This window comes from Megascapheus bottae, chromosome 34 (genome assembly GCF_031878675.1).
Source record: "Megascapheus bottae isolate mThoBot1 chromosome 34, mThoBot2.hap1, whole genome shotgun sequence".
NCBI classification, from domain to species: domain Eukaryota; kingdom Metazoa; phylum Chordata; class Mammalia; order Rodentia; family Geomyidae; genus Megascapheus; species Megascapheus bottae.
Window position 1 is genome coordinate 4,349,985 of NC_143542.1, and position 27,735 is coordinate 4,377,719.

Here is a 27,735-nt window from a genome sequence, read left to right on the forward strand (position 1 = left end):
TTATTGGAGATGAGCGTTTTGTAGACTTTTCCTGCCCAGGGTGGCTTTGAACTGCAATCCTCAGATCTCAGCCTCCTGAGTAGCTAGGATGACAGGTATGAACCTAGACACCCTGATCAGCCTATTATTATTATTATTATTACCAGTCCAGGGGCTTGAACTCAGGGCCTGGGCACTGTCTTGGGACACTTTTTTGCTTAAGGCTAACGCTCTACCACTTGAGCCATAGCACCACTTCCGGCTTTTCTGAGTATGTGGAACCAAGGAATCGAACCCAAGGCTTGGTGCACACTAGGCTTCCCTCCTGGCCTCAGCTTATTTTTGAGATTAGGGTCTCATGAAATACAGGCTGGCTTCACACTCCAGATCCTCCTTCCTCTGCCTCCTAAGTGTGGGGCTTCCAGGGGGGTGAAGCCGCCCTGCCTGGCTGTTTCTGCTTTTTCAGTCTGTATCAGCCTGTGCAAACAGGACCATGATCCCAGGTCCCAAAGCCAATTCTGCGGCCAACTTGGAAGCCCAGGCCTCATGATCTGCCAGGACCCAGTATCCCTTCTGTGTCCTCTCTAGTCCCTCTGCCCACCTCTTCCTTAGGACTGAAGGGAGGGTTGTGAGGGGGGGGAAGGAGAGGGAAGAGGAAGCCACGGGGTTCAGGAACCACAGCTGTCGATCACCAGGTGGTTTATTAGCTCCACCTCTCCCCGCCCAGGGTGGGCTAAGGCTCTGTGGAGTCAGCCACGTCCTGGGGCCTAGCAAGACTCTGAGCGCTCCCCGAGACCTCGGCCCGGGGCGGGGCTCCCAGCACGACCATCCCCTGGACGGGAGAGCCGCGGGGGCCCGGGGAAGGGGGGGGCTCCGTGGTGAGACCCCACGGCGAAAGCCTCGCCCCGGAGCGGGGGGCGCACGCGCGCGGCGCAGCCCGGGCGCCCGGACTCCCCGGGCGGGCTGCACCTCAGAAGTTGTTGTCTATGTTCCAGACGTCGCCGCCCAGCGCGTTGGCCGCCCCCTGCAGCGTCCAGGTGAGCAGCGCCAGCTGCCGTCGGAAGCGGCTCTCCTGGAAGCCGGCGCCGTCGGGGCGCAGCAGCCGCAGGTGGTCCAGCAGGGCGTCCAGCGTGTGATCGCCACGGCCCAGGAAGATGTGGCGGAACGGGAAGTCGGCCGGCGACACGTACTGGGACAGGAAGTAGAACTCCACCTGCACCGAGGAAGGGGGTCAGGGCGGGTCGCGGGGCGGCCCCGCGTCCGAGGCGCCAGCACCCCTCGACCCACACCTGCAGACCTACTGGGCTCTGCATTCTAGCAGCGGCTTCCGGCCCGCCCCCTCTGGCTGTCCAATCAGAAGCCACCACCCTGCCACGTCACCAGTAGCCGGGCAGGATTCCTCCTCCAGCTATGCTGGGTTCTCCTTCCTGGCGGCGGGCTTCTGGATATCCCCAGCTCTTCCCGACCCTTTTACTTCAACACTAGAGCCTCAAAAACAATCTGCGGTCCTGCCCCGCTTCTTCTTCACATCACACGTCTACTAATGCGCCCAGCGTGGGGTCAGAAGTCAAGGAGGGCGGGCGCCGGTGGCTCTTGCCTGTCATCCTGGATATTAGGAGGCTGTTGGAAGCCAGCCTCAGCAGAAAAGTCAGTGAGACATTTAACCCGCAATAAGCCAGAAGTGGAGCTGTGGTTCAGGTGGTAGAGCGCCAGCCTTAAGCGAAAAATGCCAAGTGATATGGGCAACAAAACACACACGCACGAAGAACAAAGTTCAAGGAGCCAGAGATTTGAGGGTCTGGCTTAAAGGATAGCACCTAGTGTGAGACTCATTTTCTGAAACCAATGGGGCTTACAAGGGATTGAGTCTAGGATAAGGAAAAATGGAAGAATGGTGGATCCTGGACTGCCAAGTACTCAAAACTAATCAGAAGAGACCCCTGGTATAAATTCTTAATTCTCACCCTATACTTCCTCCAGGCAGCCTTTCTGGATTCCAATTACTTTGTTAACAGAAGGAAGGAAGCTCTCTATGCCTTTATTATTATTTAAGATAATCTCACTATATAGCCTAGGCTATTCTCAACCCCCTGAATATTGGGATTCTAGGCCTGTTCACCCTTATAGGAGATTACCATATACTTTACATTATTTGTATGCTAGGACCTGGGTGCTGTCCTTTACCTTTTTTTTTTTTTTTTTTTTGCTTAAGGCTGGTGCTCTACCATGTGAACCATGCTTGCAGCTCTGTCCATCATGGGGCCTGAACTCAAGGCCTGAGCACTATCCCTGAGTTCTTCAGCTCAAGGCTGCCACCCTACCTCTGGAGCCACAGCTCCACTTCCCGTTTTCTAATGGTTAATTGCAGATAAGAGTCTCACGTTCTTTAGTGCCCTGGCTGGCTTTGAACCACGATCCTCAGATCTCAGCCTCCTGAGTAGCTAGGATTACAGGTGTGAGCCACCGTGCCCGGCTTGCAGCTCCAACTTTTTGTTGTTAGTTGGAGATAAAAGCCTCTGATTTGACTGATTTCGAGCCATGATCTTCAGATCTCGGCCTCCTGAGTTGCTAGGATTACAGGCCCGAGCAATCAGCTCCTGGCCTATTTCTTTATTCTTTTGCATTTCTCCTTCTCCAAGACACTTGGAAACTTCTTGTGCAGGTTCTCCGGAGATGAGGCTATACCTGGTTGTATTGCTGGGACACGTAGGGGGCCGAGAGGTTCACCTGTGTTCCCGGTACGGTGGACACACTCTGTCCCTCCAGAGGGCTGGGGAGCTACATGGCAGCTGCACCAGCCAGGCTACTGTGCCTCTCCTTGTGCATCTCATCACTCAGCGTGGCCGTCAGCCTGGCTTGGCTGTGCAGATGTGTGAGTGACAGCGGAGGACACACACACACACACACACAGCCTTGCACGGATTGCACCAGCACCGAGGAAGGAGGAGCCCTCCCGCCCCCCACCCCGCGCGGCCGGAAGTGGGCGTGCCCGGAAGTGGGCGTGCCCGGGGCGGGGCCTCACCCGCATGATGCGCACGTTGTACATGCGCGTCAGCCTCTCGTCGCTCTCCTCCGAGCTGTAGATCTCCTTCCGCAGCTTCTCGGCCGCACGCATGTAGTCCCCGCGCGCCGAGTACACCCACTGCAGGGTCAGCCCGCGGGCCTGGGGGCGGAGCGGAGGCTGGGACGGCGGGACCCGGCCCGGGGTGGGCGGGGGCCGTGTGGGAGGGTAGTGTCCCCCGCCCCCCAGGCGGGCTGGGCTCTCAGGGATGGCGAGGGTGGGGGAGGAGGAGGAGGAGGACCCCTGGGCTGAGGCCGCGGTGGGCATCTTGGACCTTGAGGTCCCCGGAGAACTCGTTGAGGGTGCCCATGTGCCGGAGCACCACGTCCCCGTAGCGGCCGAAGTCGAGGGGCAGCAGGTGGTCGTGGCTCAGGCGGATGAGGAGCAGCCCCACGAGCTGGGCCACCGCCTGGGCCACAGCCGGCAGGCGGCCGCGGAGCATCTGGTGGAGGTTCTCGTAGGTGTCCTCCTTGGTGTGCAGGAAGGGGTAGGCCTGGTCGTCCTGCCGGGACACGGAGGGGGCTGGGGGCAGGGGCGTGGCGCAGGCAGGCCTGGGGCCGGGCCCCCGGGGGCAGGGCCGAGAAGGCTCACCTCCAGGAAGGAGAACTCCACGGCTGGGACCCCCGCGAAGGCCGTGAAGGAGTAGGCGCTGCTGTCCATGGACAGAGGCTGGATCCTGAGGGCGGTACCGCGAAGGCCTGGGTCGGCTCAGACTCCCGCGACCCCCTCCGCGGCCCCCCTCCGAGACTCCACTTACACCTCAGCATCCCAGCTGGAGTTGACCGGCATCACCTGCTCGAACAGGGTCTGCCCGCTGTGGTTGGGAGACTCCACCTGGGATGGGGCGGGGCAACTGTCAGGCTCCGCCCATCGCCCAGGGGCGGGGCGTCTTCCAGGCTCCGCCCCCATCGCCTTGCCCTCCCTGTCTTGGACTGGATCTTGCCTGCTTCAGGATGTTCTCTATGAGGTTGATGAGAAGCGGACTGGTCTTGGCCTGAAACTTGTCATCTCCTGAAGAGAAGCGGGGGGAAGAGGAGGGATGACAGCCTCATCCTTCATCCCTGGACCCCCAGGGGTAAGGTTAGGCTCAGGGGCCTCTGTCCCAGCTCACCCAGCACTGCGTTGTCCAGGCTCACGTAGGCTACGGCTTTGAGGTGCAGTATGCTGAGGTAGCCCTGTGATTGGGGGGAAGGAAGTGTGTGGAGATGGAACCCCCCGACTCTCCCCACTGTATGACTACCTGCCCAGACCCCAGATCACCTCCAGCCACTCGGTGGAGCCCACGCTGCCGAAGTCACCTCCATCCCAGCTGATAAAGAGAAGACTCCTGCGAGGCTGGAAACCTGGGGGCAGAAAGAGGAAGAGGATGGCTCAGCTAGGGGCCACCAAAGACACCCTCTGTCTATTGTCTTCTGTCCTGGGTCCCCAGGGGATCATTGCTTCTCAGCAAAACATCAGCCTGGCTCATCTCACCATGGGCATGTGCTGGCTCGTTCATAACCGAGTGATCCCTCTCTAGAATCTTGCTTCATTGTCACTCAGACCTATGGCTACTTGCCATTTTTCCATTGTACTGGTCCTTGAACTCAGAGCCTAGATGTTCAAGGTCTGCTGTTCTGCCATTTGAACCACTTCTGACCCTACTTCTGCCTTTTGGGGGGTGGTTAATTGGAGAGAAGCAGCTCATGGGCTTTCCTGACATGGCCGGTTTCCCCCCCCCCCCCCCCCACTGCCCAGTGGTGGAATTTGAACTCAGGACCTGGACACTGTCCCTGAGCTCTTTTATTCAAAGCTAGTGATGTACCACTTTAAGCCACAGCACCAATTCCAGTGGCTGGCCTTGAACTGTGATTCTAGGAACTTAGCCTCCTGAGTAGATGGGATTACAGGTATGAGCCACTGTCAACTGACTTCCTTCCTTCCTTCCTTCCTTCCTTCCTTCCTTCCTTCTTTATTCATTTCTTTCTTCCTTTCTTCTTACTTTGGTGGTACTGGAGATTGAACTTAGAGTGTCATTCATACATTCAACCACTTGAGCTACACCCCTAGTCCTCTTGCTTTTTATTATTATTATTGTATTCTATTGTGGAGGTAATGCATAGAGGGATTACAGTTACATTGGTCAGGTAGTGGGCACGGCACATTACTTCTCAAACCTTGATACCCCTTCTTATGTTTTTGTCCTCCTTTCCTTCCCCCCCCCCCTTCCTCTTACTTTTAGATTACTTTTCAAATTAGATCTCTGGGTTTTGCCCTGACTGGGCTCAGATTATGATCCTCCTTCCTCCACAGTTCTAGTAGCTGCGATTACAGTCTTATACTACCACACCCATCCATCATTGTCATTATCAGATGAGAACAGACTCTCACCGATGAAATGACTTGAGCAGGAGAACTGGGTGCAGAGCCCTGGTCCTAGTGGCCTCTTTCCAAATCTATGCTCCCCGCTGCCTCTCTGCCTCAGCCCTGGCTCCAGCCCCAGCCCTGGCTCTTCCAGGCCCAGTTGCAAAACTTAGCCCTGATCTTACCTTTGCTCACCATGGAGGAAAATGTCCTTGCCAACTCCAGCAGTATGGCCGTCCCCACCGCAGACTTGGCTGCTCCTGGACCCCATGCGTCCCTCTGGGCCCCGATGACAACATAGTGATCTGGACAGGGAAGGCGACCAACCCACGTCTTACACCGCAGCCCCCAGAGTTCCCTTCTGTACCCCAGGAGGGTGGATGCTCTCCAGGACCCATGCTGTCCTCCATGAGAGCCTCCCCTCTCCCTCAGATCAGCAGTCCCAAAGTCTCTGTGTGACCAGCCTCTTCACGAGGTGCCAGGACATTGACACTCCACTGCTAGGGATTGAACTCAGGGCCTTGTGTTTGCTAAGCAGGTGCTCTACCACTTGAACCTCGCTGCAAGCCCTTTGGCCCTCTTTGGCATGATAGGATCTCGCTTTCGTCCTTGGGCCAGCCTGGAGTGCAGTCTTCCTGCGTGTGTTCCCTGCTTTGTTGGGGTGACATGAAGATGTTCCTGTGTCCCACCCGTGCCCCTGCTATTCCTGGACAGTCTGGAACCTGCAGGCTCCCCAGCTCAGATGGCCTTTGCCAGCCTCCCTCCTAGAAGCACCACTCCTGCCCTCTCTCCAGGGTCTTTGGTGCCAGCCCTGCCATGCCAGGCTTCTTAGTGCACACCTGGCTCTGCCACCCCCTCAATGCAGCCAAAGATGTTTCTAATGGGAGTCGAGGCTCTGTGGTTGTTGACTTCTAGATACACGCCTGGCCCGGGACCCAGACGATAAGGGAAGCTTGCGAGGTCTCCTTGCCATTCCTGGGGGGCCTCAGGGCCTTTGAGCTTCCTGGAAAAGGGTGGAGAAGACAAGGTTAGTAGTAGCAGAGCCCCAGACAACGGATGAGTCCAATGCTTCTCACTCTTCTGTTCCTACCACCCTCTGGCTCAAGATCTCTGGATCATGCCTTCCTGGAAGGCGGACCAGCAAGTCTGCCTTGGGCAGTGCCCTGAGTCTGTGCATTGCTCCGAGGATGTTCAGCAGGAGAGACGCTGCCTGGTGAGCCCCACAAGAGGTCTTTTTAATTTTCATTTAATTTTTTGTGGGTCACAGGGCTTGAACTCAGGGCAGCTGAGCTTTTTCACCCAAGGCTACCATTATCAGCCACAGCACCACTTCCGGTTCTGGAAACGGGAAGCTAAGAATCTCACCGACTTTCCAGTTAACCCTGGGCTGGCTTCAAATAGTGATCCTCACATCTCAGCCTTCTGAGTTGCTAGGATTATAAGTGTGCGCCACTGGCGTCTAGATGTCTTTTTCTCTTTCTTTTTTTTAAATTTCTGGCTCACCCAAAGGTGCCCTATGGCTAGCTTCAGGTCCCTCCCTCTGCCTCCTCTTCTGGTCCTCGCCACCACACCTTACCCGAGCAGGAGGCCAGCGATGTCTGCACTTATGGGCTGGGCAGGTATGCTGGGGAGGCCCGAAGATGCAACTGGAGGGAACTGAGTTTGATTGAAGGAAGGAAACCCAGGTGTGTAGGGATCCCCAGTACCCAGGTGCACCTGTTAGGGAAAGGGGTGCCTATCTTGAAATGGAGTTGGGCCAGCTTTATTCCAAGGATGTGTGGCCTGGACTCCAGGAAGGTTCTGCTCACGTGTCCGTAGACAGCCCGGTGTGTGGACAGGCTTGGCTTGTGTGGGTCCCGGGAGAAGTCTGCTGGGTCAGGGTATATGAGCACTCCTCGGGCCCCTGAGTCTTGGGCACTGGCCACCTGGGGGAGGGCAGGAAACAGGGAAAAAAGAAGCTGGGCCCTGGTAGCTCATGCTTGTGATCCTATAAATCTAGCTATTCAGGAAGCGAAGATCTAAGGATCAGGTTTTGAAGCCAGCTCCAGCAGCAAAGTCTGGGAGATTTTTATTTCCAATGAACCAGCAAAATTGCAGAAATGGAACTATGGCTCAAATGGTAGAGCACCAGTCTTAAAGGGGAAAAAGCTGAGGGACAGTGCCCAACTCTGAATTCAAAACCCAATATGGACATAAAATTTAAAATAAACATCGAAGAAACGAAAGTGAACTTTGACCTCAGAGCCTTATGCTTGCTGAGGTAAGCTGGAGCTCTATCATTTGAGCCACACCTCCAGCCATGTTTTTTGCTGGTTATTTTCCAATTATGGTATCCCAGACCTTTCTATCTTTCTTTCTTCCTTTCTTTCTTTTCTTCTTTCTTTTTTTTTTTTTATCAGTCATGGGGCTTGAACTCTGGGCCTGGGCACTGTCCCTGAGCTCTTCAGCTCAAGGCTACCACCCTACCCCTTCAGCCAAGCCCCACATCCCGTTTTCTAGAGGTTAATTGGAGCTGAGTCTTAGGTCCTTTTGTACTCAGGCTGGCTTTGAACCTGGATCCTCAGATATCAGCCTCCTGAGTAGTTAGGATTACAGGTGTGAGCCCCCCATGCCAGGCTCTCTCAGACATTTCTGCCCATGCTGGCCTCCAGGTGTGGTCCTGCCAATCTCAGCCTCCCGAGTGGCTGAGATCACAGACCTGTGAACCTAGAGTTCCTGGCTCCCAATTGTCTGGCCATGCTGGTTAATCAGAGGTGAGAGTCTCATGGACTTTCCTGCCCAGGCTGGCTCTGAACCGTGATCCTCAGGTCTCAGCCTTCTGTGTAGCTGGGATCACAGGTCTTTCATCATCCTGGCTTTGACCACATTTTCTTAGATATTTGATCTCTCATTTCTCCCTCGGCTGCCCTTCTAGCCGTTTCCACCATCTGGACTCTGGGATACCCTGGTCCTATCCAGGGACCCTCACCTTCTGAGCAAAGCTTGTGCCCCCTGCGCGAACCAGCAGGAGGTGTCCGGCCGGCTCCACGCCTCTGGCCCGCAGCTGGCGCAGGTCCTCCGGCCGTCCGTAGTGAGCATAGACCAGTGACCCCTGGGGACGCGGGGTGGCGGATAGTGAGGCAGGGCTGGGGGCTCCCCATTCTGGGAGTGGGGGGACTCGAGGTGCTCACCGTGACATTGCCTGTGGCGCTGTAGGGGCAGTAGACTTCGGGGTCCTCCAGGGGCAGCGGCTCCCCCCTCTTCCCAGCCTCATCCACCCAGTGCAGAATGTTGGGGTGCTCCCTGGGGGCGGGAGTGGTGAGGACATCCCTCTCCACCGCCCCCGTGCAACCCCTCCACGCACTCCCCCACTCACAGGTCTGGGAACTGGAGGCCCACGTAATGCGTGTCCGTCCACACGTGGTCCAGCCTGTGTTGAGACAGCGTGGTGAGGACGTCCTGGGCCAGAGCGGCCATCCCCGCCGAGCCCGCAGCCCGGTCCCGGAGACTGGTTTGCCTGGTGGAGGAGAGGGGGTATTGGACCTCAAGAGGGGTGCAGGCTGGGACTTGGGACGGCCAGAGACACCGAAAAGTGAGGATGGACGGAGGGTGGACCAAAGTAGACACTGGTGGACCACACCTGTAACTGGGGCTACTCAGGAGGCTGAGGCCTGGAGGGTCAACCTTTGAGGCTAAGCTCAGCTGAAAAATACCAATGGCACCGTCTCCACTTGATTAGCAACCTGCTGGACTGGAGGCATGGCTCAGGCGGTAGAGTACCCAGCAGTGAATAAGCAAGCAAGCCAAGCAAGAACAGGAGACACTGACTTCAATTCCTGGTGCACGCACATATGAGAGAGAGAGGGAGAGAAAAGCTGTTTCCCACCATCTATAGTCTATGTGGCTAGCTACTTAGAAATCCCGGAGCACCCACTGTAAGATCTTCCTGACTCCCATGAGGGCGGGAGGAGGCCTGATTTTTTCTCGGAATCTCTCTTGGCGGCTCCTTTCCAGTAGAGCACAGAGACTGTGGTAGAATGACTCAGGTGCTCTGGCTATCTATGCTGCACTGCAGGCCTGCTTGGTCCAGGCCTGGCTGGCACATACCCACAGTGGAGATGGGGTTCTGTGCCCACAAATGTGTTTGCTTGCTTCTTTCTCTTTCTCTTAAAGGTCCTTTCTCAGAGCTTTCTGTTGCTGTGGGTCGTTTCAGCACAGAGTGTTCCTGCCTCACATTGAATGCTGTGGGGTGTGTGTGTGTTCGCAGTATTTGTGCATGCTAACAAGCACTCTACCACTTGAACTATATCCTTGGTCCCTTTTTTTTCCCTCCAGTCCTGGGGCTTGAACTCAGAGCCTGGGCCCTGTCCTTGAGCTTCTTCTTCTTTTTTTGCCAGTCCTGGGGTTGAGCTCAGGGCCTGAGCACTGTCCTTGGACTTTCTCAAGGCTAGAGCTCTACCACTTGAGCCTCAGCACCACTTCCGGGTTTTTTTTTGTATATATGTGGTACCAAGGAATCGAACCCGGGTCTTTGTGCATACTAGGCAAGCACTTTAACCACTAGGCCAAACTCCCAGCCCCTTGAGCTTCTTTTAACTCAAGGCTAGCACTTTGCCACATGAGTCACAGAACCACTTCCAACTGTGTCTGTGTATGTGGTACTGAGGAATTGAACTCAGGGTTTCATGCACGTTAAGCAGTCTACCACTAAGCCACATTCCCAGCCCCTTAATTTTTTTTTATTTGCTTGCTTCTGAGATGATGTCTACCTTCACTTTGCTTGGGCTGGCTGTGAGTCCTCCTGCCTCGTTATCTGAAGTAGCTGGGATTCTAGGCATGCCCTTCCTGGCTCGCCCTTCCACATCTCAAATATGCCACTCTTAGAACCTCAGCCCCTGGAGTCTCATCTCCATCATTCTTCTCAAAAGTGTGCACCAGAGAGGCCACTGAGGTAGGTGGAAGAGGGGAGAGAGCAGGGAGGGGACCCTGGGTGAGCAGGAAGGGAGACCAGACTGAGTGGACATAGAGAGGGCCCCGCAGGGCCAGGAAAAGCCAGGCTGCCCCTACCTGATGGTGTCCTCCAGGCGTCCCTTCCCCAGGAGCCTCAGGAACATGGCGAGGAGGTCGCTCCAGTACAGCACCCCCTGGCGGGAATCCGGGCCCCACTCAGAATTGTCATCCTCACTCACCACCAACACGGAGTCACCACATGCCTGGCAGGACCCTCGGAAGGCCACGTAGCCCAGGAGGAAGGCTGGCAGATGGCAAGATGAGGATTCTAGGGGCGTTCCCTCTGAACCCCCAAAAGGTCCCCAGCCGGGGCCCATCACTAGGGAAGGAGTGGGAGGGGACGGGCCTCACCCCCAGTGAAGATCAGCAGGGCCATCAGAACCAGGTACGGGGCTGCCCTTCTTCCTGCTTCTGCCCAGGGTATGAGGACCGGTAGCCCAGGTGTGGAGCCCAGAGGTTCAGGGCCCCTCAGCTCCATAGGGCAGAAGTGGATGGGAAGCTCGGTGCCCTCCTCCCTGTCTTCCTCCTCCTCCTCCAGGCGCCCCTGGGAGGGGCCTTCCACGCATTTGTAGATGGATTGAGAGGGTTGTGAGGACCACTGCTGGGGGGGGCAGGAAGACATGAGACTGGAAACAGGGGTGGAGAAGGATCTGGAAATCATGATCTTTGGGGGTGCTGAACAACTGCCAGGTAGGAAGAGGAGAGGGAGAGGGAGGCTGTTTGGGGAGTGAATTGAAAAGAAAGGAGGTGAAGGAGAGGCCATGGCAGGACAGCAGCCAGAAGGGGCAGCTGTATGGTGTGGGGGGGCTGAGGATATGAGGAAAAGTCTAGGGTGTCCCACGACCGTACCGGTCTTACCGCGCTCTGAAGTACACGCCGGAGCCGCTCCATGCTCAAGCCCCCTGTGAACGCTGTGGTTACCTGCCCCACACCCGCGGTGATAAAGGTGATAAACCGTTTGTTGGAGCCCCACAGGGCCTCTTATCAGCCCTGGCAGGCCTCTCTGTTCACCCCCTCACACACACCAGGGTGCACAGTGCTGGTCTTAGCCAGTCCCTCGAAGCCAGGCCAGAGAACTAGAGATTGCGCCCTCTTCCTGGCAATCCCCTCCCCAGCCCCACTCTTGCCCCTTCTCTGCAAAACAATCAATTTATTTTTTTTTTTAAACCTTGGAGTAGACTTTGGCCTCGTGGTTCCTGGCAAGGATGGGGGAGGGTGCTGATGTGAGGGGGAAGGGGACTTCTGGGTATCTCCCTCCCCTTTCCTGTTTCCACCTTTCCTGGAATCCCCTTTTTTAAGCACCCCAGTTCATTGTGGAAGGTTTATGATGCAGATATCTGTCCCCCACTCTGTATCTGCCTTCAGGTTCCCCAAAGCCCAGACTCTTCCAACACAGTTGCTCTTCCTGCCCTGACACGGCCCACCATCCTAAGAGGGGGGCAGTGGTGTGGGGGTGACTGGAACTCAGTCTAGCCAGGCAGATGTCTGCCTCTTTGGCATCAGGCCCTCTGGGTGTGTTGAGGGAAGACCATGAGGTGAAACAACTGGCCAAAGAGGTACCCATGAGTGTCCAGGATCAGGGGTGTTGGGGTCTACCATGCAGTGGGGGAATCGGAAAGCATCCTGACCAAGTGTTGGGCAGGGCTATGATTCCTGGAACAGTCACCAGAGGACTCGGATCAGGTGGGTTTTGGCTTGAGTCTGAGGCGAGGTCACATCACAACCCCGAAGCACACAGCTCTTCCCTGTGAAGTCACAGGGAGCAGACAGCCCCAGCACCATCAGCGCTGAACAAAGGCTCGGAGTCCAGGCAGGCCCTTACTCCTACTGCGCAGAGGTCTCTGGGAAGTTTCTACCCAGGTCCAGAGAAAAGGCCTGAATCATCGGGGCTCAACTGTACCCCACTCTCCACTCCATGTCTGTGAAAGTCAAGAGCCCCACGAAGAAACAACAGCACAACAGGCCCCCCCGCCCCCTGCTCACCTGAGCTGCAGGTCCTGGGTGCAAGAGCTTCTCAGAGACCCCAGGCCTGTGGCAGGCCCCGCCCCCGGGACCCGGCCCGGCCCCGCCCACTGCGGCCCGCCCCGGGGCCCGGCTCGCCCAGGCCCCGCCCCCGGGATCCGCCCCACCCAGGCCACGCCCCCGGGACCCGGCCAGGCCCCGCCCACTGCGGCCCGCCCCCAGCCTCCTCCCCGGGTAGTCAGTCCTCCAGTTCTGGGCCGTCTGGAACCAGAGGAATCCGGGCCTCCTTCACTGCGCCCACTCCTCACCCCAAGGAGGTCAAACTTTTCTTAAAACTTTACTTCTTTTAACTCAGAAACATCACAATCTAAGAGGACCAGAGGAGAAGAGGGGGAGGGGGGTAAAGGGCTTCGATCTGTGCTCGCGGAAAGGGGGGGCAGCAGGGGGAGGCGCCCTCCTTCTTGCCCCCAAGGGCCATGGTGGGGTGAGGTGGGCCAAAGGGGCGCCCTCAGGGGCACTTCCGCTCCACACACTGCTTCCCGCCCTCCTCGTACTCCTGCTTGGAGATCCACATCTGCTGGAAAGTGCCCTGGGCGGAGGGGAGACACGGTGGGGGGGGTAGGCAGGGGGTCCCCAGGCCCCCTCCCCTGTCCTGGCCCTCCTCCCTCCTCCCGAGACCCTGTCCCCCTCCCTTGTCTGCCTCCTTGCTCCTATTCGGTGTGTCTGACAGTCAGGAGTCACTGGGTGAACCAACAGCTGTTCCTCTGGGCAGTAGCTGTGGGTGTCAAGTCAACCTGTGGGTTGGGGTTGGGCGTGTGTGTGTGTGTGTGTGTGTGTGTGAGTACTGGGATTTGAACTCAGGGTCGCATGCTCTCACTTGGCTTTTTTCCACTCAAGGCTGGTTGCTCTACCACTTGAGCCACAGCTCCATTTCTGGCTTTCTGGTGGTTGGAGATGAGTCTCATGGTGACTTTTCAGCCCAGGCTTGCTTTGAACCTTGCTCTTCAGATCACTCTCCTGAGGAGTTAGGATTACAGGCAGGTGCCTGGCTCAAGCTCTTGCTATTAACGCCTAAGGCTCAGCTCGAAAGTACTGAGTTTGCAGGCATATACTACATGCTTCGCTTACTTACTAAAAAGTTTGTATTGAGGCAGGGAGTGTGGCCTGGTGGTAGGGTGCTTGCCTAGCACGAAGACCTGGGTTTTTGATTCCCTGGTACCACATACACAGGAAAAAAAAATGCTCAAAGTGGTACTGTGGCTCAAATGGCAGAGCTCTAGCCTTGAGAAAACCCAAGGACAGTGCTCAGGCCCTGAGTTCAAGCCCAGAGACTGACAAAAAAAAAAACTTTATATTGGTCACACATTGAAATGATAATAAATGATTTTGTCTATTTTAGATTAAATAAACCATACTTTTGAAAATGTTTATATACTCCAGAGGCTTAGGCAGGAGGATGGTAAGTTCCAGGTCAGCCTGGGCTAGGAACTATATCTCAAAACAAACACACAGAAGAAACTCCCAAGACAGAAGTGGGGCTGTGGCTTACAGTGGTAGAGCACTAGCCTTGAGCACAAATGTTCAGGAACAGCATTCAGGCCCTGAGTTCAAGCCTCCCAAATATTAAAAAAAATAATAAAAGAATGGAAATATAGGGACAGTGCCCAGGGCCTGAGTTCAAGCTCCAGGATTGGCACAAAAAAAAAGAGAGACATGGAAATCTGGGCATTGCTCACAACTGCAACCCTACTGCAACTCTGGAGGCTGCAATCTAAAGGATCATAGTTGAAAGCCAGGTGGGGAAGGAAAGTCTGTGAGATTCTTTATCTCCAGTGAACCACCAGAAAACCAGAAATGGCACTGTGGCTCAAAGTAGTAGAGAACTAGACCTCAGGAACTCAGGGAGGGCTGGGAGTGTGGTCTAGTGGTAGAGCATGCACAAAGCCTTGGGTTCGATTCCTCCTGTACCACATACACAGGAAAAAGCTGGAAGTGATGCCGTGACTCAAGTGGTAGAATGCTACCTTGAGTAAAAGAAGCTCAGGGACAGTGCCCAGGCCCTAGGTTCAAGCCCCAGGACTGGCAAAAACAAAAAAATAACTCCCAAGACAGACAAAAGGGTTGGAGATATGGCTCAAGTGGCAGAACACTTGCCTGGAAAACACAAGGTCTTGAGTTCAAATTCCAGTACTTCCAACAGCATTCTGCTTCTGTACAGTCCCTCCATGACCTCGTCCTTGACCCTGCCTCTTTCTTACCTCTTTGTACAAGCAGTGTCCACGTTCTGTTACAAACCTGACTGATGGCCTCTGCCACCCCCAGTCAGAGCTATGGAAACACCCTTGTCCCATTCGTTTGGTTCCCTCTGCCCTTGTGGGCCTCCTTGTACCCCTTTTGGCCCTGCCTAGCTCTTTTCCCCTCAGAGTATGACACCTTTTGTTCTCTGTCTCCTTCCTAAATTCTGCCTCTGTGCCTGTGTGTGTGTGTGTGTGTGTGTGTGCAGGTGATACTGGTGTTTGCCTGAGCACTATCTGTTAGCTTTTCTGCTCAAGGCTGGCACTCCACCACTTGAGCTACAGCTGCATTTTCAGCTTTTTGGCAGTTAACTGGAGCTAAGAGCTTCACAGACTTTCCTGCCTGAGCTGGCCTCATATCTGGCTCCTCAGATCTCAGTTTCCCAAGTCGCTAGGATACAGAGGACAAGTGCCCAGTGACCAGCGGCCTGCTGAATTCTCATTCTTCTCAGCTTGTGCTCCTGCTGAGCTGAATTGCATTCTTTTTTTTTTTTTTTTTTTTTTGGTGCCAGTTCTAGGGCTTAAACTCAGGGCCTGAGCACTGTCCTTGGACTTTTTCCTCAAAGCTAGCACCCTGCCACTTGAGCCACAGTACCATTTCCAGCTTTTCTCTATGTATATGGTACCAAGGAATTGAACCCAGGTCTTTGTGCATACTCAGCAAACACTCTACCACTTGGCCAAACTCCCAGACCCTAAACTGCATTTTCTCTGCACTCTTTTTTTTTTGCCAGTCCTGGGCTTGAGCTCAGGGCCTGAGCACTGTCCTTGGACTTTCTCAAGGCTAGAGCTCTACCACTTGAGCCTCAGCACCATTTCCAGCTTTTTTCTACATGTGGTACCGAGGAATCGAACCCGGGTCTTCATGCATGCTAGGCAAGCACTTTAACCACTAGGCCAAACTCCCAGCCCCTCTCTCTGCACTCTTCATGGTAACTTCCTGTGAACTGTCCTCTGCCAGTCACAAGACTCCCTGGCTCCTGACCTCCAGGTTACCCTTCTGCTCACTGAAGAGTGTGCGCATGTTTCCACCACATTATTCAATCTCTCCAGCTTCCTGTCCTCTGCTCCCTGCCTTGTGTCCTGATGGAGCAGTTCCTAATTGTCCTGTCTCAAAAATATTTGCTAGATGGACGGATGGACAGACAGACAGACGGACGGACAGACGGACGGACGGATGGATGGATGGATGGATGGATGGGGACTCAGGCAAGGTGTAGCGCTCTCTGGGTCTCCCTTTTCCTTCTAATCCCAAGAGGCTCTGCCTCTCTCCTCTCACCAGTGAGGCCAAGATGGAGCCCCCAATCCACGGGCTGAACTTGCGCTCCATGGTGCTGTTGCTGGCAATGAGCTTCAGTCGCATGCTCTGGAGGGAGAAAGGGGCTGAGGCAGCGGGCGTCCAGGATCGGGTGGCCCGGGCCTCGGGAGCAGGAGAAGGGCTCAGGGCAGGAGGTTGGAGAATTCCATCTGGGGAAGGTAGAAGACTTCATCTCCCCACCCCCGGCAGTCATGAGGATTGAACTCCGAGCCTCGTGCTTGCTAGGCCATGACGCCAGCATTTCCACTTTAAATTTCCTGATGGGCTCTGGCTTTATGCTCTGGCTGGCCTGGACTTCAGTCCTCCTGTTTCTGCTTCCCTCTGTCCCTACACCCACCCACTGCTGAAGACAGAAACTCTTCATTTCTTTTTGCCTCCTCTGGCTTTCAATCTTGATCCTCCCGAGATAGCTCGGGTTAGAGACTTGAGCTACCATGCCACCGGCTGGCTAGAAGGACTTAATCTTGAGGATAAACCAGAATTGAAAGCCAGGGGGTGAAGGCCTACCGGTGGGGTCTTCTGGGAAAGTTCTCGATTGAGTCTGTCAGTGAACCCTTGCAGCAGCGTGTTTCCACCGGTGACAATGACACTGCCATACAGTCCCTGAGAGCCAGGAAGAACCAGTGAGTCCAAAGGAAATGACCTTTCCCAGGCCCTCCCCACTTCCCCTGGGCTTCTTTGTCCCGCCTGGCCTCAGGCCTCACCGGGCGAATGTCGATGTCACACATGCCAATGCTGGTTGTCACCACGTGGCCCACGCCTAACATGGTGTTCCCCGACAGTCCCTGTGGACAAAGGACACCTGACTTCCTAGTCCTGCCCCCTGCCCCCCGCATGGGATGCTTCCCAGCCTCCTCCTCCACCACTCTCCCCGCTCAGGATCCACCACCCAGCCAGACCTTGACATTGGAAGGGTCAAAGAGGCCCTCGGGGATGCGCAGGCGCTCGGCCCCGTAGTCTGTGTTGTAGCCGTTGGGCATCTCGTAGTGCACGGTGGGCATCTGTGCAGCCACTCTGTTCAGAAGCGGGGAGCCAGACTCTGCCTGGGGCGCTCACAGAGGCCCCCCGGGCAGGTAGGCCCCAAGAGATCCCCAACCCCAGCGCCATTTCCTACCTCCCGTACCCAGCCCCACTCACTGTTCATCATAGGGCGAGTCTGAAACCTGCAGCACGGAGGCCTGGAAGTCCTGGATCACCTCCTGAGAGCCAAGAGCGAGGAAGGCCATCTCTTCCTCCACCACCACCCCCCTTTAAAAGTATGCTGCCACTAGAGCCACGCTCCCAACCCTTTTCTGCTTCATTCTGCTCAGGGCCCGCATCAGACCATAATCATCCCATCTCACCTCCGGCATAGCTGGGGTTACAGGCGTGCGCCACTACAGCTGGCTCCCTGGCCTCCCTTTGTTTGCACCCCAACCCCACCTTACTTTCATTCAGAGACTTCATCGATTGCCCTCATTACTGCAGAGGAGCAGGAGCTGGGGAGGGAAGCAGTTTGGGGAAGCCCACATCAGAGGCTTACATTGCACATGTAGTTATGCCAGGACTTGGAGACTTGGGGTAACTTCTCCTTCTTCTTCCAGTTTGGAGGGGCTCCCTCTCGGACAGGTTCCTGTGGGGGTACAGGGACAGGCTTTTCTGCACTGCAGGATGGAAGAGGGCAGCTGTGAGGCCCGGTGGGCCACACACTCATCTTAGGCACAGGTGTGCAGAGAGGCCACAGTCAGAGAAAGGCAAGGGCATTTGCCAAAGACCTTGTTCCTGTTCTTCCCGGACAAGACTTCAGCACACAATATCTTTTTTTTTTCCTCTTTCTTTTTTTTTGGGGGGGGCTGCTGGTCCTGGGACTTACGTTCTTGCTTGGCTTTTTCACTCAAGGCTGGCATTCTGCCATGTGAGCCACTGTGGCTTTTTTTTTTTGCCCATGAACTATCTATTGAGCATAAGACTCTGAGTTGAAACCCTAGAGTTCCATGTGACAGAGGTAGGATGTGAGTGGACCCCGGAACCCACCATGCTGGCCCTCACAATCTGATGCCAGCTGACGGATGGCAGGACCTCCGCCATGTCCCTCCTCTTGTCCTGATGCCTCGATTTCCACACATGGAACTCAACTGGCAATCGGCAGTCTGCCCTCTCCTGGGTCAGGGAGCCCGTGGGTCAGGGCGGGCCCGCAGGACCTCGCGGTGGCCCTGGAGCGCCCACCTTGGCTGCGATCATGTACGGGGGAATGATGTCAACGGCCATCTCTTGAAAGAGCTCCCGGCACTGCATGGAGATGAAGTCCCCAGCCAGGGGTGATTTGACGATGCCTGTGGGGAGGCAATGTCAGGGCTCCATCCTTCCTGAGCCCCCCCCCCACCTCCCTCCACTCCCGCCAGGCCCCACCTTGCTGCAGGACATAGCCATCGTGCACGGGGATGGCTGTGGTGTGTGTGGCCCCGCTGTCCAGCACAAGCCCTGTGGAGCGGCCATTTGCAAAGCTGGGATGGGATGGGTCAGTTAAAGAGACGGTGGCAGCCACAGAGGGTGCTGGGACGTGGGTCTACTTAGGTCCCCTGTCCGCTGTCCCTAGGTCCCTCATCCCAGTCTGCAAGTCTCCTGACGTCCTGAGTCCCTCTACCCCCTTGTAAATCACTTCTCTTCCCATTCACTGACCCTATCCTTGCCTCCTCCTCCTCCTCCTCCTCATTCCCCTCCTCTTCCTCCTCCTCCTGCTCCTCCTCTTTCATTTTTATTTACCAGTTCCGGGACTTGAACTCAGGGCTCTACACTTGAGTGGCAGCTCCACTTGTGCCTTTTTGGTGATTGATTGGAGATAAGGGTCTAAGGGACTGAGATTCTCAGATGTCAGCCTCCTGTGTGGGTAGGATTAGAGGCGAGAGCACTGGAGCCCGGCCCCCAGACGCTCTTCTTGGTTTTACAGATTCCCTGAATTTGAATTCTTGTCACTCTCACTCCTGCCATGCTCTCCCAGCACAGGATTCAGTGCAGAGCAGATCCTGACTCAAAAGGCAGTCCTGAGCTGGGTACCTGGGGCTCACATCTGTCATCCTAGCTTCTCAGGAGGCTGACATCTGAGGATCACGGTTCAAAGCCATCCTGGGCACTAAAGATCGTGAGACTCATCTCCAATTAATCACTAGAAAATGGGAAGTGGGACTGTGGCTCTAGGGGTAGAGCGGTAGCCTTGAGCTGAAGAGCTCAGGGACAGCGTGCAGGAGCAGAGGTGAAGCCCCATGACCCACAAAAAAAAAAGAGAGAGAAGCAATGGAGGTTGGCTCTCTGGGGAAGAAAGGCCTCAGTATGGGTGGCAGCTCTCCTTCTTCCTCAACCCAGTCCCAGGCACTGCTGCCTCTCTGCTTCCCAGCTCTCTTTCACCCGATGCAGGCAATAAAAAAAGGGCCATTGGCGTGGGGTCCACCCATGTCCCAGCCTCTGCACCAGTGGGGTTAAAGAAGGTATCTCCCCACCCAGGGCACTGATTTCCATAGAATGAGGTCCTCCACCCCGGTTCTCCTCCCTGCACCCAGGTCCCCCGCCCAGGTGGAGCAGCTCAAGCAGAGGATACGCAGTGAGCACGGCCGTCTTGCACAAAAAGAAGGCAGGAATGTTGTATTGCTCGAACATCAGCTCGGTTAGCTTCTCCCTTTTGGCCCGAGTGTTCCACTGCAGGGAGAGTGCAGGAGAGAGTCAGCCCGGGCCCGTGCCTGTGTGTGTGTGTGCAAACTCACACTTATACAAATAGACCAACGCCTGCACAAACACACACAGTAGACATACATAAGGCACCTACATATGTGTACCAACACATGTAGGCACATGCACAAATATACATGCACACTCAAACATGTATGCTCATAGTGTGTACACACACATTTGTACATGCATATAAACACAATGCACACATAGATACACACATAGGCAAGCACACTTGTGCTGAAACACACACATATAATAGAAGTCAGGCCCTTTGGCTTCCTTATACTATGAGAACTCAAAAGATTTTTTTTTCCAGTTTTCAGGCTTGAACTCAGGGCTTGAGCACTGTCCTTGGACTTTCTCAAGGCTAGATCTCTACCTCTTGAGCCTCAGCACCACTTCTGGCTTTTTTCTATGTATGTGGTACCGAGGAATGGAACCCGGGTCTTCGTGCATGCTAGGCAAGCACTTTAACCACTGGGCCAAACTCCCAGCCCCACTTCTGGCTTTTTTCTATGTATATGGTACCGAGGAATGGAACCCGGGTCTTCGTGCATGCTAGGCAAGCACTCTACCACCAGGCCAAACTCCCGGCCCCACTCAAAAGATTTTTAAAGAGCTAGGCGCAGTGGCTCACACCTGTAACCCTGGCTACTCTGGAAGCTAAATCGGAGGATTGCAGTTTGAAGACAGCCCAGGAAGGAATGTCCAGGAATTCTTATATCCAATTATTCATCAAAAAACTAGAAGGGCTGGGAGTTTGGCCTACTGATAGAATGCTTTCCTAGCATGCACAAAGACCCAGGTTCCATTCCTCGGTACATATAAAAAAGCCAGAAGTGGTGCTAGGCTCAAGTGGTAGGGTTCTAGACTTGAAAAAACAAACAAACAAACAAACAAACAAACAAGGACAGTGTTCAGGCCCTGAGCTCAAGCCCAGGCTGTGGGGAAAACAAAAACGTAAAAGTAGGGCCAGGAGCATGGCATAGTGGTAAGAGTGCTTGCCTGGCATGCATGAAACCCTGGGTTTGAGTCCTTGGTACTACATACACAGAAAAAACCTTAAGTGGTGCTATGGCTCAATTGGTGGAGTGCTATCCCAGGGACAGTGCCCAGGCCCTGAGTTCAGGCCCCAGAACTGGGGGGAAAAAAGGTCTGGCCCAGTTGTAGAGTGCTTGCCTAGTGGTAGAGAGCATGCGTGAAGCCCTGGATTCGATTCCTTGGTACCACATACATAGAACAAATCAGAAGTGGTGCTATGGCTCAGGTAGTATTGCTCTAGCCTTGAAAAGGCCTAAGGACAGCACTCAGGCCCTGAGTTCAAGCCTTAGGACTGGCAAAAACAAACAAACAAACAAACAAACAAACAAACTAGAGGTGTGTCTCAAGTAGCAGTGCACTCACTTTGAGCACAGAAGCTCTAAGATAGCACCCAGGCCCTGAGTTTAAACCTCTAGCTCCTTGGTAGGTGAAATTAAGATTACAGATTGAAGTTCAAAAGCTAACAAGACCCTCATGCAAATCAACCAGCCACACACGATGGCTCATGCTTGGAATTTCAGCAGTCAGGAGGCAGGGGTAGTAGGGTCATCATCAGAGGCCAGTTAGGTGCAAAAAAACACGGAAGACTGGCTGGGCGCCGTGGCTCACGCCTGTCATCCTAGCTACTCAGGAGGCTGAGATCTGAGGATCATGGTTCCAAACCAGGCTGCGAAGAAAAGTTCCTGAGACTCTTATCTCTAATTAACCACTAAAAAACTGGAAGTGGAACTGTGACTCAAGTGGTAGAGCAAAAAAGCTCGGGGGGGGGGCAGGATGGTGGCCTAGTGGTAGAGTGTTTGCCTAGCATGCAGGAAGTCCTAATTTCAATTCTTCAGTACCACATACACAGAAAACACCAAAAGTGGTGCTGTAGCTCAAGTGATAGAGCATTAGCCTTGAGAAAGCTCAAGGACAGTATCCAGGCCCTGAGTTCAAGCCCCAGGACTGGCAAAAAAAAAAAAAAAAAAAAAAACCCTCAGGGGTAGCACCCAGGCTCTGAGCTCAAGCTCTAGGACAAGCACAAAAAAAGAAAGTACTCAGAAGACACAATATTGAAAATGAACTGAATAAGTCACGGGTAGGAGGGGAGGGAAATGTTGGGAGAGAGTGGAGGAAGGGGTGACATTATTCAACAGGAAATGCACTCATTATCTGACTTACCACACTGTAAGCCCTCTGTACATCACCTTTATAAGAACAATTTTTTAAGCTCTAAAAAATGAATGCAGTAAGGAAAGGAAGAAGGAAGGGAACAGAAAGAAAGACTATTTTTGGTTCTAGAGAACATTAAATTTCAAAGGAAGGAAAAAATAATGGTAGTGTAGTTCTGGCTTAGCTCTGATTAGCCTACCGGGTAATAAAAGCCTAGAAATTGAGTATTGAGCCTTTTGAAAGTCTAAAATACAACTGTACTTCAAGGTGGAGAATGAGAAATCCATGTGATATAGTTGGAGGAAGAAAAAATTATTACTGGTGCCCGGGCACTAAAGTCCATAAGACTCTTATCTTCAATTAACCACGAGCAAACTGGAAATGGCACTGTGGCTCAAGGGGTAGGGCGGTAGCCTTGAGCTGAAGAGCTCAGGGACAACACCCAAGCCCAGAGTTCAAATCTCATGACTGACAAAAAAAAAAAGTCAGCCACAGTTCTACTTCCAATTTTCTGGTGGTTCATTGGAGATAAGAGTCTCACAAACTTTCCTACCCGCGCTGGCTTTGAACAGCTCCTCAGATGACAGCCTCCTGAGTAGCTAACAATTGCAATAGTAAGCTACCAGAACCCAGCAATCCTGCAGCTCCTCCTCCTCCTCCTCTTCTCCTCCTCCTCCTCCTCCTCCTCCTCCTTCTTTGGTTTGTGGGTCATGGGACTTAAACTCTGGTCCTGGGTTCTGTCCCTGAGCTCTTCAGCTCAAGGCTACCACCCTACCCCTTGAACCACAGCGCCACTTCCCATTTTCTAGTGGTTAATTGGAGATAAAAGCCTCACTGTCTTTAGTGCCCAGGCTGGCTTTGAACCAAAATCCTCAGATCTCAACCTCCTGAGTAGCTAGGATTACAGACATGAGCCACCATGCCCGGCTGCCTTCTTCTTCTTCCCCTCCTCCTCCTTCTTCTCCTTTTCTTCTTCTTTCTTCTTCTTTCTGCCCATCCTGGGGCTTGAACTCAGGGTCTCGGTACTGTCCCTGAGCTTCTTTTACTCAAGGCCAGCATTCTACCACTTGAGCCACAGAACCACTTCCAGCTTTTTCTGTGTATGTGATACTGAGGAATCGAACCCAGGGCTTCATTCATTTTAGGCAAGCAGTCTAGCATTAGGCCACATTCCCAGCCCATGGTGCAGATTCTTAAACACATCTTAACATATACAAGGCAAATGGATAATGTATGTGTATACACGACACTGACCAAACATCTGAAATGACTGGGGATGGGGACTGGGAGGGGGGTGAGCAGAAGCCGAGTGGACACAGCTGGCGGAAAGAAGGGAAGGTGCAGATTAAGCTCCAGAGTGAAGTCGACAGGGTTGGAAGGAGACTCTGAGAAGGGAAAGTAAGGTGACTGATGGTGCCATTCGGGCTCCAGGTGAGGTGAATGGTGGACAGGTTGTGCCAGAGCTGGACGTGGGTGTGGACGAGGCACTCACCGGCGCCTCGGACATGAGCACAGGGTGCAGGTTGGGCTCAGACTTGACGTGTTTGCTGTAGGTGTGGTCCAGGATGGCTCGGAAACACTCCCAGTCCTCGACTGGGGGCGGGGCAGGGAGGCAGCATGGAGAGATGCAAGTGAGAAGTCAGGAGTCAGAGACAGGAAGGACAGAAGACGGGAAGGCCAAGTCTAGGCAGGGGTGGGTGAGTCCAGCTTTCAGCAGATAAGCACCCCTATTCCTAGGAATCGGGGGCTCCTGGACTGGGAACCTGGCAGGTATGGGGCACTGTGTGGAAAAGAAAGTCTCTGTGTCTGTGGGGTGCTGCGTCCCCAGTGGGGTCCCCTTACTCATGCCGTTCTTGAGGGGTGACATGACCTCCGCTCCGTCCCGAGGCACGTGCAGGGCGTTGGTGTCGATGTGAAAGATCTTGCCTTTCTTCTCCTTCTCCCCTTCCAGCTCCAGCCCGCCCCCCTCTTCTGCTGCCAGCAGCCCCACGGTGGTGGGGAAGTCAGCCTTGGGCATGAGGAAGGGAGACATTGAGAGACTGAGAGAGGCAGAGACAGTGAGGGAGAGAGACAGGGGCACCCCCAGGCCCCAGCGCACCCCCCCCCGTGTGTGTCCGGCTCAGCAGAGCCCAGCACCCCGGGGTGGGGGTGGGGGTCGTGAGGCGTCCATAGCCCTTGAATTTGGGGGGGGGGCTGAAAGTCTCACCTTGGGACAATCCTCTCCGGCGTATCCAGCGCGGACTGAGAAGGAGCCAATGTCAAAGACCAGCGCCCCCACCTCATCTGTGGGGGATACGGCCTCGTGAGGGGACTCCCCCAAACTCTCCCCCCACACCCCGGGAAGCTTCCAGGAGCGCTGGGGGCGCGGCCGGGGGACGGGGCCAGCAGAAGTTGGGGACAGATGATAGGGAGCGTGGCCTGGAGTTGGGGGGGGGGGCGGTCAAGACACCAAAAGTCCCCTTGTTGCCCAGTGGCCTGGGTTCGGGGGCGCTGGGGCCCGGGGAGGAGCCCGGGCCGGGGCGGCGCGGGGTCGGGCGCGGGCCGCGGGCCCGGCCCCCAGCCCCAGGCCGGCTCACCTCCGCCGTAGACGCCCCCGCTCATAGTGTCCCCGGAACGCGCGGCTCGCGGCCCGTGGGCGGCGGCGGGATCAGCACTGAGGCGGCCGGACAGCTCCCGGGGTCCCGGCGGGGCGGGGCGGGGCGCGCGGCGGCCAATCAGGAGGGGGCGGCCCCGCCCCCGCCGGGGCCGCTGATTGGCTGCGAGGCGAGACAATAACCCGGCCGGGGGCCGCCGCTTTAAAGGGACAGACACCTCGGAGCCTGGCCCAGGCCCCTGGAGCCTGAGTCGGGGACGCAGGTGATCGACTGGGTCCGCGTTTCCAGGGTTTGTGTTTTGATTTTCCTGATGGGAGCTGGGGAACCGAGCACCCCGGAGCCGCACTGTCGTCTGTCCTTAGGCTCCTGGGTGGCCTCCACTCCTCACCAGACCGTAACGCAATCAGCTGGGAAGATCAAGAGAGGGAAGAGGTGTGCTTGGCCCTCCCCACCCGTGTCTTTTGTGGGTGCCAGTGTGTGTGTGTGGGGGGGATGTACTGGGGTGTGAACTTGGGGACCTCTGGCTTTCCCTTTTCTCTGCACACAGCTGGCGCTCAGCCATGTGTGCCACGCCTCCATTTCCGGCTTTGGCTACTTATTGGACCAGAAGAGTCTGATAGATGCTGTCTGTGCCATGCTGGCTTCACACTGGGATCCTGAACAGCCAGAATGACAGGCTTGAGGCACAGATGCCCCCCCCCCCCCCTTGTCTTGGTGATTTTCCTTTTTCTCCCCATGGTCCCCTGGCAGTGTCTGGATCTTCTACATACAGACACTTACAGAAGCTCACACACAGGCAGTCAGTGAACCCAGGCTTAGGGTCCTCTCCCATCAGACTGGAGATGTTGAGGAAGACTGCTGCCCATGGCAGGCAGCATGGCACACTCCTGTCACCACCACAGTGCTCAGGAGGGGAGGAAGGATGACAGTTTGAGGTCAGGCTATGCCACACAGTGGGACTCTGGGAGATCTGCCAGGTCTTCAGGAGGCTCTCAACTTCTTTTCAACTCACGGATGGCACTCTACTACTTGAACCACACATTTACTTCCCAGTTAAATGAGGATTTCTCCCACTTGTCTACCTGGGCTGGCTTCAAGTCTTTTTTGGGGGAGTTGGGCGTGTTTCAAGTCTTGATCCTCAGATTTCAGCATCCTGAGTAGCTACAGTTAACAAGTGTGAGCCACCAGTGCTTAGCCAGATCTCAGCCTTCTAAGCTATTAGGATTCTAGACATGAGCTACTGACACCTGGCTGGTTACCAACTTTATTTATTTATTTATTTTTTTGCCAGTCCTGGGCTTGAGCTCAGGGCCTGAGCACTGTCCTTGGACTTTCTCAAGGCTAGAGCTCCACCACTTGAGCCTCAGCACCATTTCTGACTTTTTTCTATGTATGTGGTGCCGAGGAATCGAACCCGGGTCTTCATGCATGCTAGGCAAGCACTTTAACCATTAGGCCAAACTCCTGGCCCATGGTTACCAACTTTATAAATCGGATGAAACCCTTAACTTCTCAGAGCATTTATTTCCTTTTTTTTTTTTTAATTAAGATTTGTATTTTTTTGACAGTCCTGGGATTTGAACTCAGGACCTGAACTCTGTCCCCGAGCTTCTTTTGGTCAAGGCTAGCACTCTACCACTTGAGCCACAGCACCACTTCTTGCTTTTTTGAACCCAGGGTTTCATGCATGCTGGGCAAGCCCTCTACCACTAAACCACATTCCCTGTCCCATTCTTAAGATTTTTAAATTAACATATACTAGTTGTACAGGTGGGAGGAGTCCCTCGAGACATTTGCACTCCCGTACACAGCATACCTCATAGGCCGGCCTTACCCTAACACTCTCCCCTACCTTCCCTCCCTTTTCAAAAAAATTCCAGTGGGGGAAGTGGTGCTGTAGCTCAGGGGTAAGAGGGTAGCTTGAGCTGAAGAGCTCAGGGACAGGGCCCAGGCCCAGAGTTCAAGCCCCATGACTCACAACACACACACACACACACACACACACACACACACACACACACACACACACACACACACACACTTGTTTGACTGGGAGTTTGGCCTAGTGGTAGAGTGCTTGCTTAGTATGCACAAAGACCTGGGTTCCATTCCTCGGTACCATTGAAATAGAAAAAAGCCAGAAGTGGTGCTGTGGCTCAAGTGGTAGAGCTCTAGTCTTGAGAAAGCCCAAGGACAGTGCTCAGGCCCTGAGCTCAAGGCCTTCGTGGGTTTTGTGGCACTATTCTCATACGTGCATACAGAGTTCTTCAGCCATAGTGGTCCTCATTTGCTTCTGCATGCATTCTCCTGGTTCCTGCTGATGCCTGATGCTGCTTCCCCAAAGTATTCCTCATGTACACAGATTATATTCTAGTAGTGAGGATGCCCTCTATTGTGCAAGAGTTTGTCTTTCTTTTCTTTTTTCTTTCCTTTTTTTCTCTTCCTCTTTCTCCCCCCCCCCCCCTGCCATTTGTGTATGTGCCAGTACTGGGGCTTAAACTCAGGGCCTTTAGTTTTTGTGCTCCAGGCTGGTGCCATATCCTTGAGCCACAGCTCCACGTCTAGCTTTTGTGTGTGGGTATCAGTCATGGGCTTGAACTCTGGGCCTAGGCACAGTCCCTGAGCTCTTCATCTAGAGGCTACTGCCCTACTCTTTGAACCACAGCCCCACTTCCCTTTTTTTTTTTTTTGCCAGTCCTGGGCTTGGGCTCAGGGCCTGAGCACTGTCCTTAGACTTTCTCAAGGCTAGAGCTCTACCACTTGAGCCTCAGCACCACTTTTGGCTTTTTGCTATGTATGTGGTACCAAGGAATCAAACCCGGGTCTTAGTGCATACTAGGCAAGCACCCTACCACTAGGCCAAACTCCCACTCCCCCCTTCTCCTTTTCTAGTGATTAATTGGAGATAAAAGTCTCAGGGTCTTTAGTGCCTGGGCTGGCTTTGAACCGCAATTGTCAGATCTCAGCCTCCTGAGTAGCTAAGATTACAGATGTGAGCCATTGTGTCTGGCTCACTTCTAGCCTTTTGTTACTTAGTTGGAGAGAAGAATCTCATGGACTTTCCTGCCTGGCTGATTTTGAACCTCAATCCTAAGATTTCAGCTTCCTGAGTAGCTAGGATGCCAGGTGGGAGCCACCAGAGCCTGGCCTGCTTACATAGCTTCATGCTTCAAAATCCACAGAAGAAAGCAGTCCTCTCGTCTAAAGCTCCCTCTTCTCAATTCCCATGACCCCTTCTCTCTCCCCATCCTCAGCCCTCAAGGACTTAGACACTTTCCCAGTTAGAAAAACTGGTTAACA

General features: G+C 54.5%; 2 protein-coding genes across 2 annotated transcripts; both read right to left on the reverse strand.

Annotated features, from left to right (window-relative positions):
- Positions 1 to 646: 646 nt before the first annotated feature.
- On the reverse strand, positions 647 to 11,672 carry Tfr2 (transferrin receptor 2). Its single transcript, XM_090324362.1, has 18 exons — positions 11,231 to 11,672; positions 10,724 to 10,973; positions 10,430 to 10,616; positions 8,739 to 8,879; positions 8,554 to 8,665; positions 8,352 to 8,474; positions 7,192 to 7,308; positions 6,960 to 7,099; positions 6,223 to 6,386; positions 5,569 to 5,688; positions 4,301 to 4,383; positions 4,152 to 4,215; positions 3,984 to 4,051; positions 3,798 to 3,874; positions 3,632 to 3,716; positions 3,315 to 3,542; positions 3,002 to 3,142; positions 647 to 1,192 (listed from the first exon to the last, which is right to left on the reverse strand). The coding sequence occupies exons 1-18, from the start codon at positions 11,261 to 11,263 to the stop codon at positions 950 to 952; spliced, it is 2,376 nt and encodes a 791-aa protein (XP_090180488.1). The 5' UTR covers positions 11,264 to 11,672; the 3' UTR covers positions 647 to 949.
- Positions 11,673 to 12,602: 930 nt separating this feature from the next.
- Actl6b (actin like 6B) lies at positions 12,603 to 24,520 on the reverse strand. The gene is made up of 14 exons (XM_090324396.1): positions 24,418 to 24,520; positions 24,048 to 24,124; positions 23,684 to 23,849; positions 23,334 to 23,434; positions 19,518 to 19,615; positions 18,335 to 18,429; positions 18,152 to 18,258; positions 17,469 to 17,558; positions 17,084 to 17,145; positions 16,846 to 16,960; positions 16,651 to 16,731; positions 16,454 to 16,549; positions 15,908 to 15,994; positions 12,603 to 12,923 (listed from the first exon to the last, which is right to left on the reverse strand). Exons 1-14 carry the CDS (start codon positions 24,440 to 24,442, stop codon positions 12,843 to 12,845), a joined length of 1,281 nt encoding a protein of 426 aa, XP_090180522.1. The 5' UTR covers positions 24,443 to 24,520; the 3' UTR covers positions 12,603 to 12,842.
- Between the last annotated feature and the right edge of the window lie 3,215 nt (positions 24,521 to 27,735).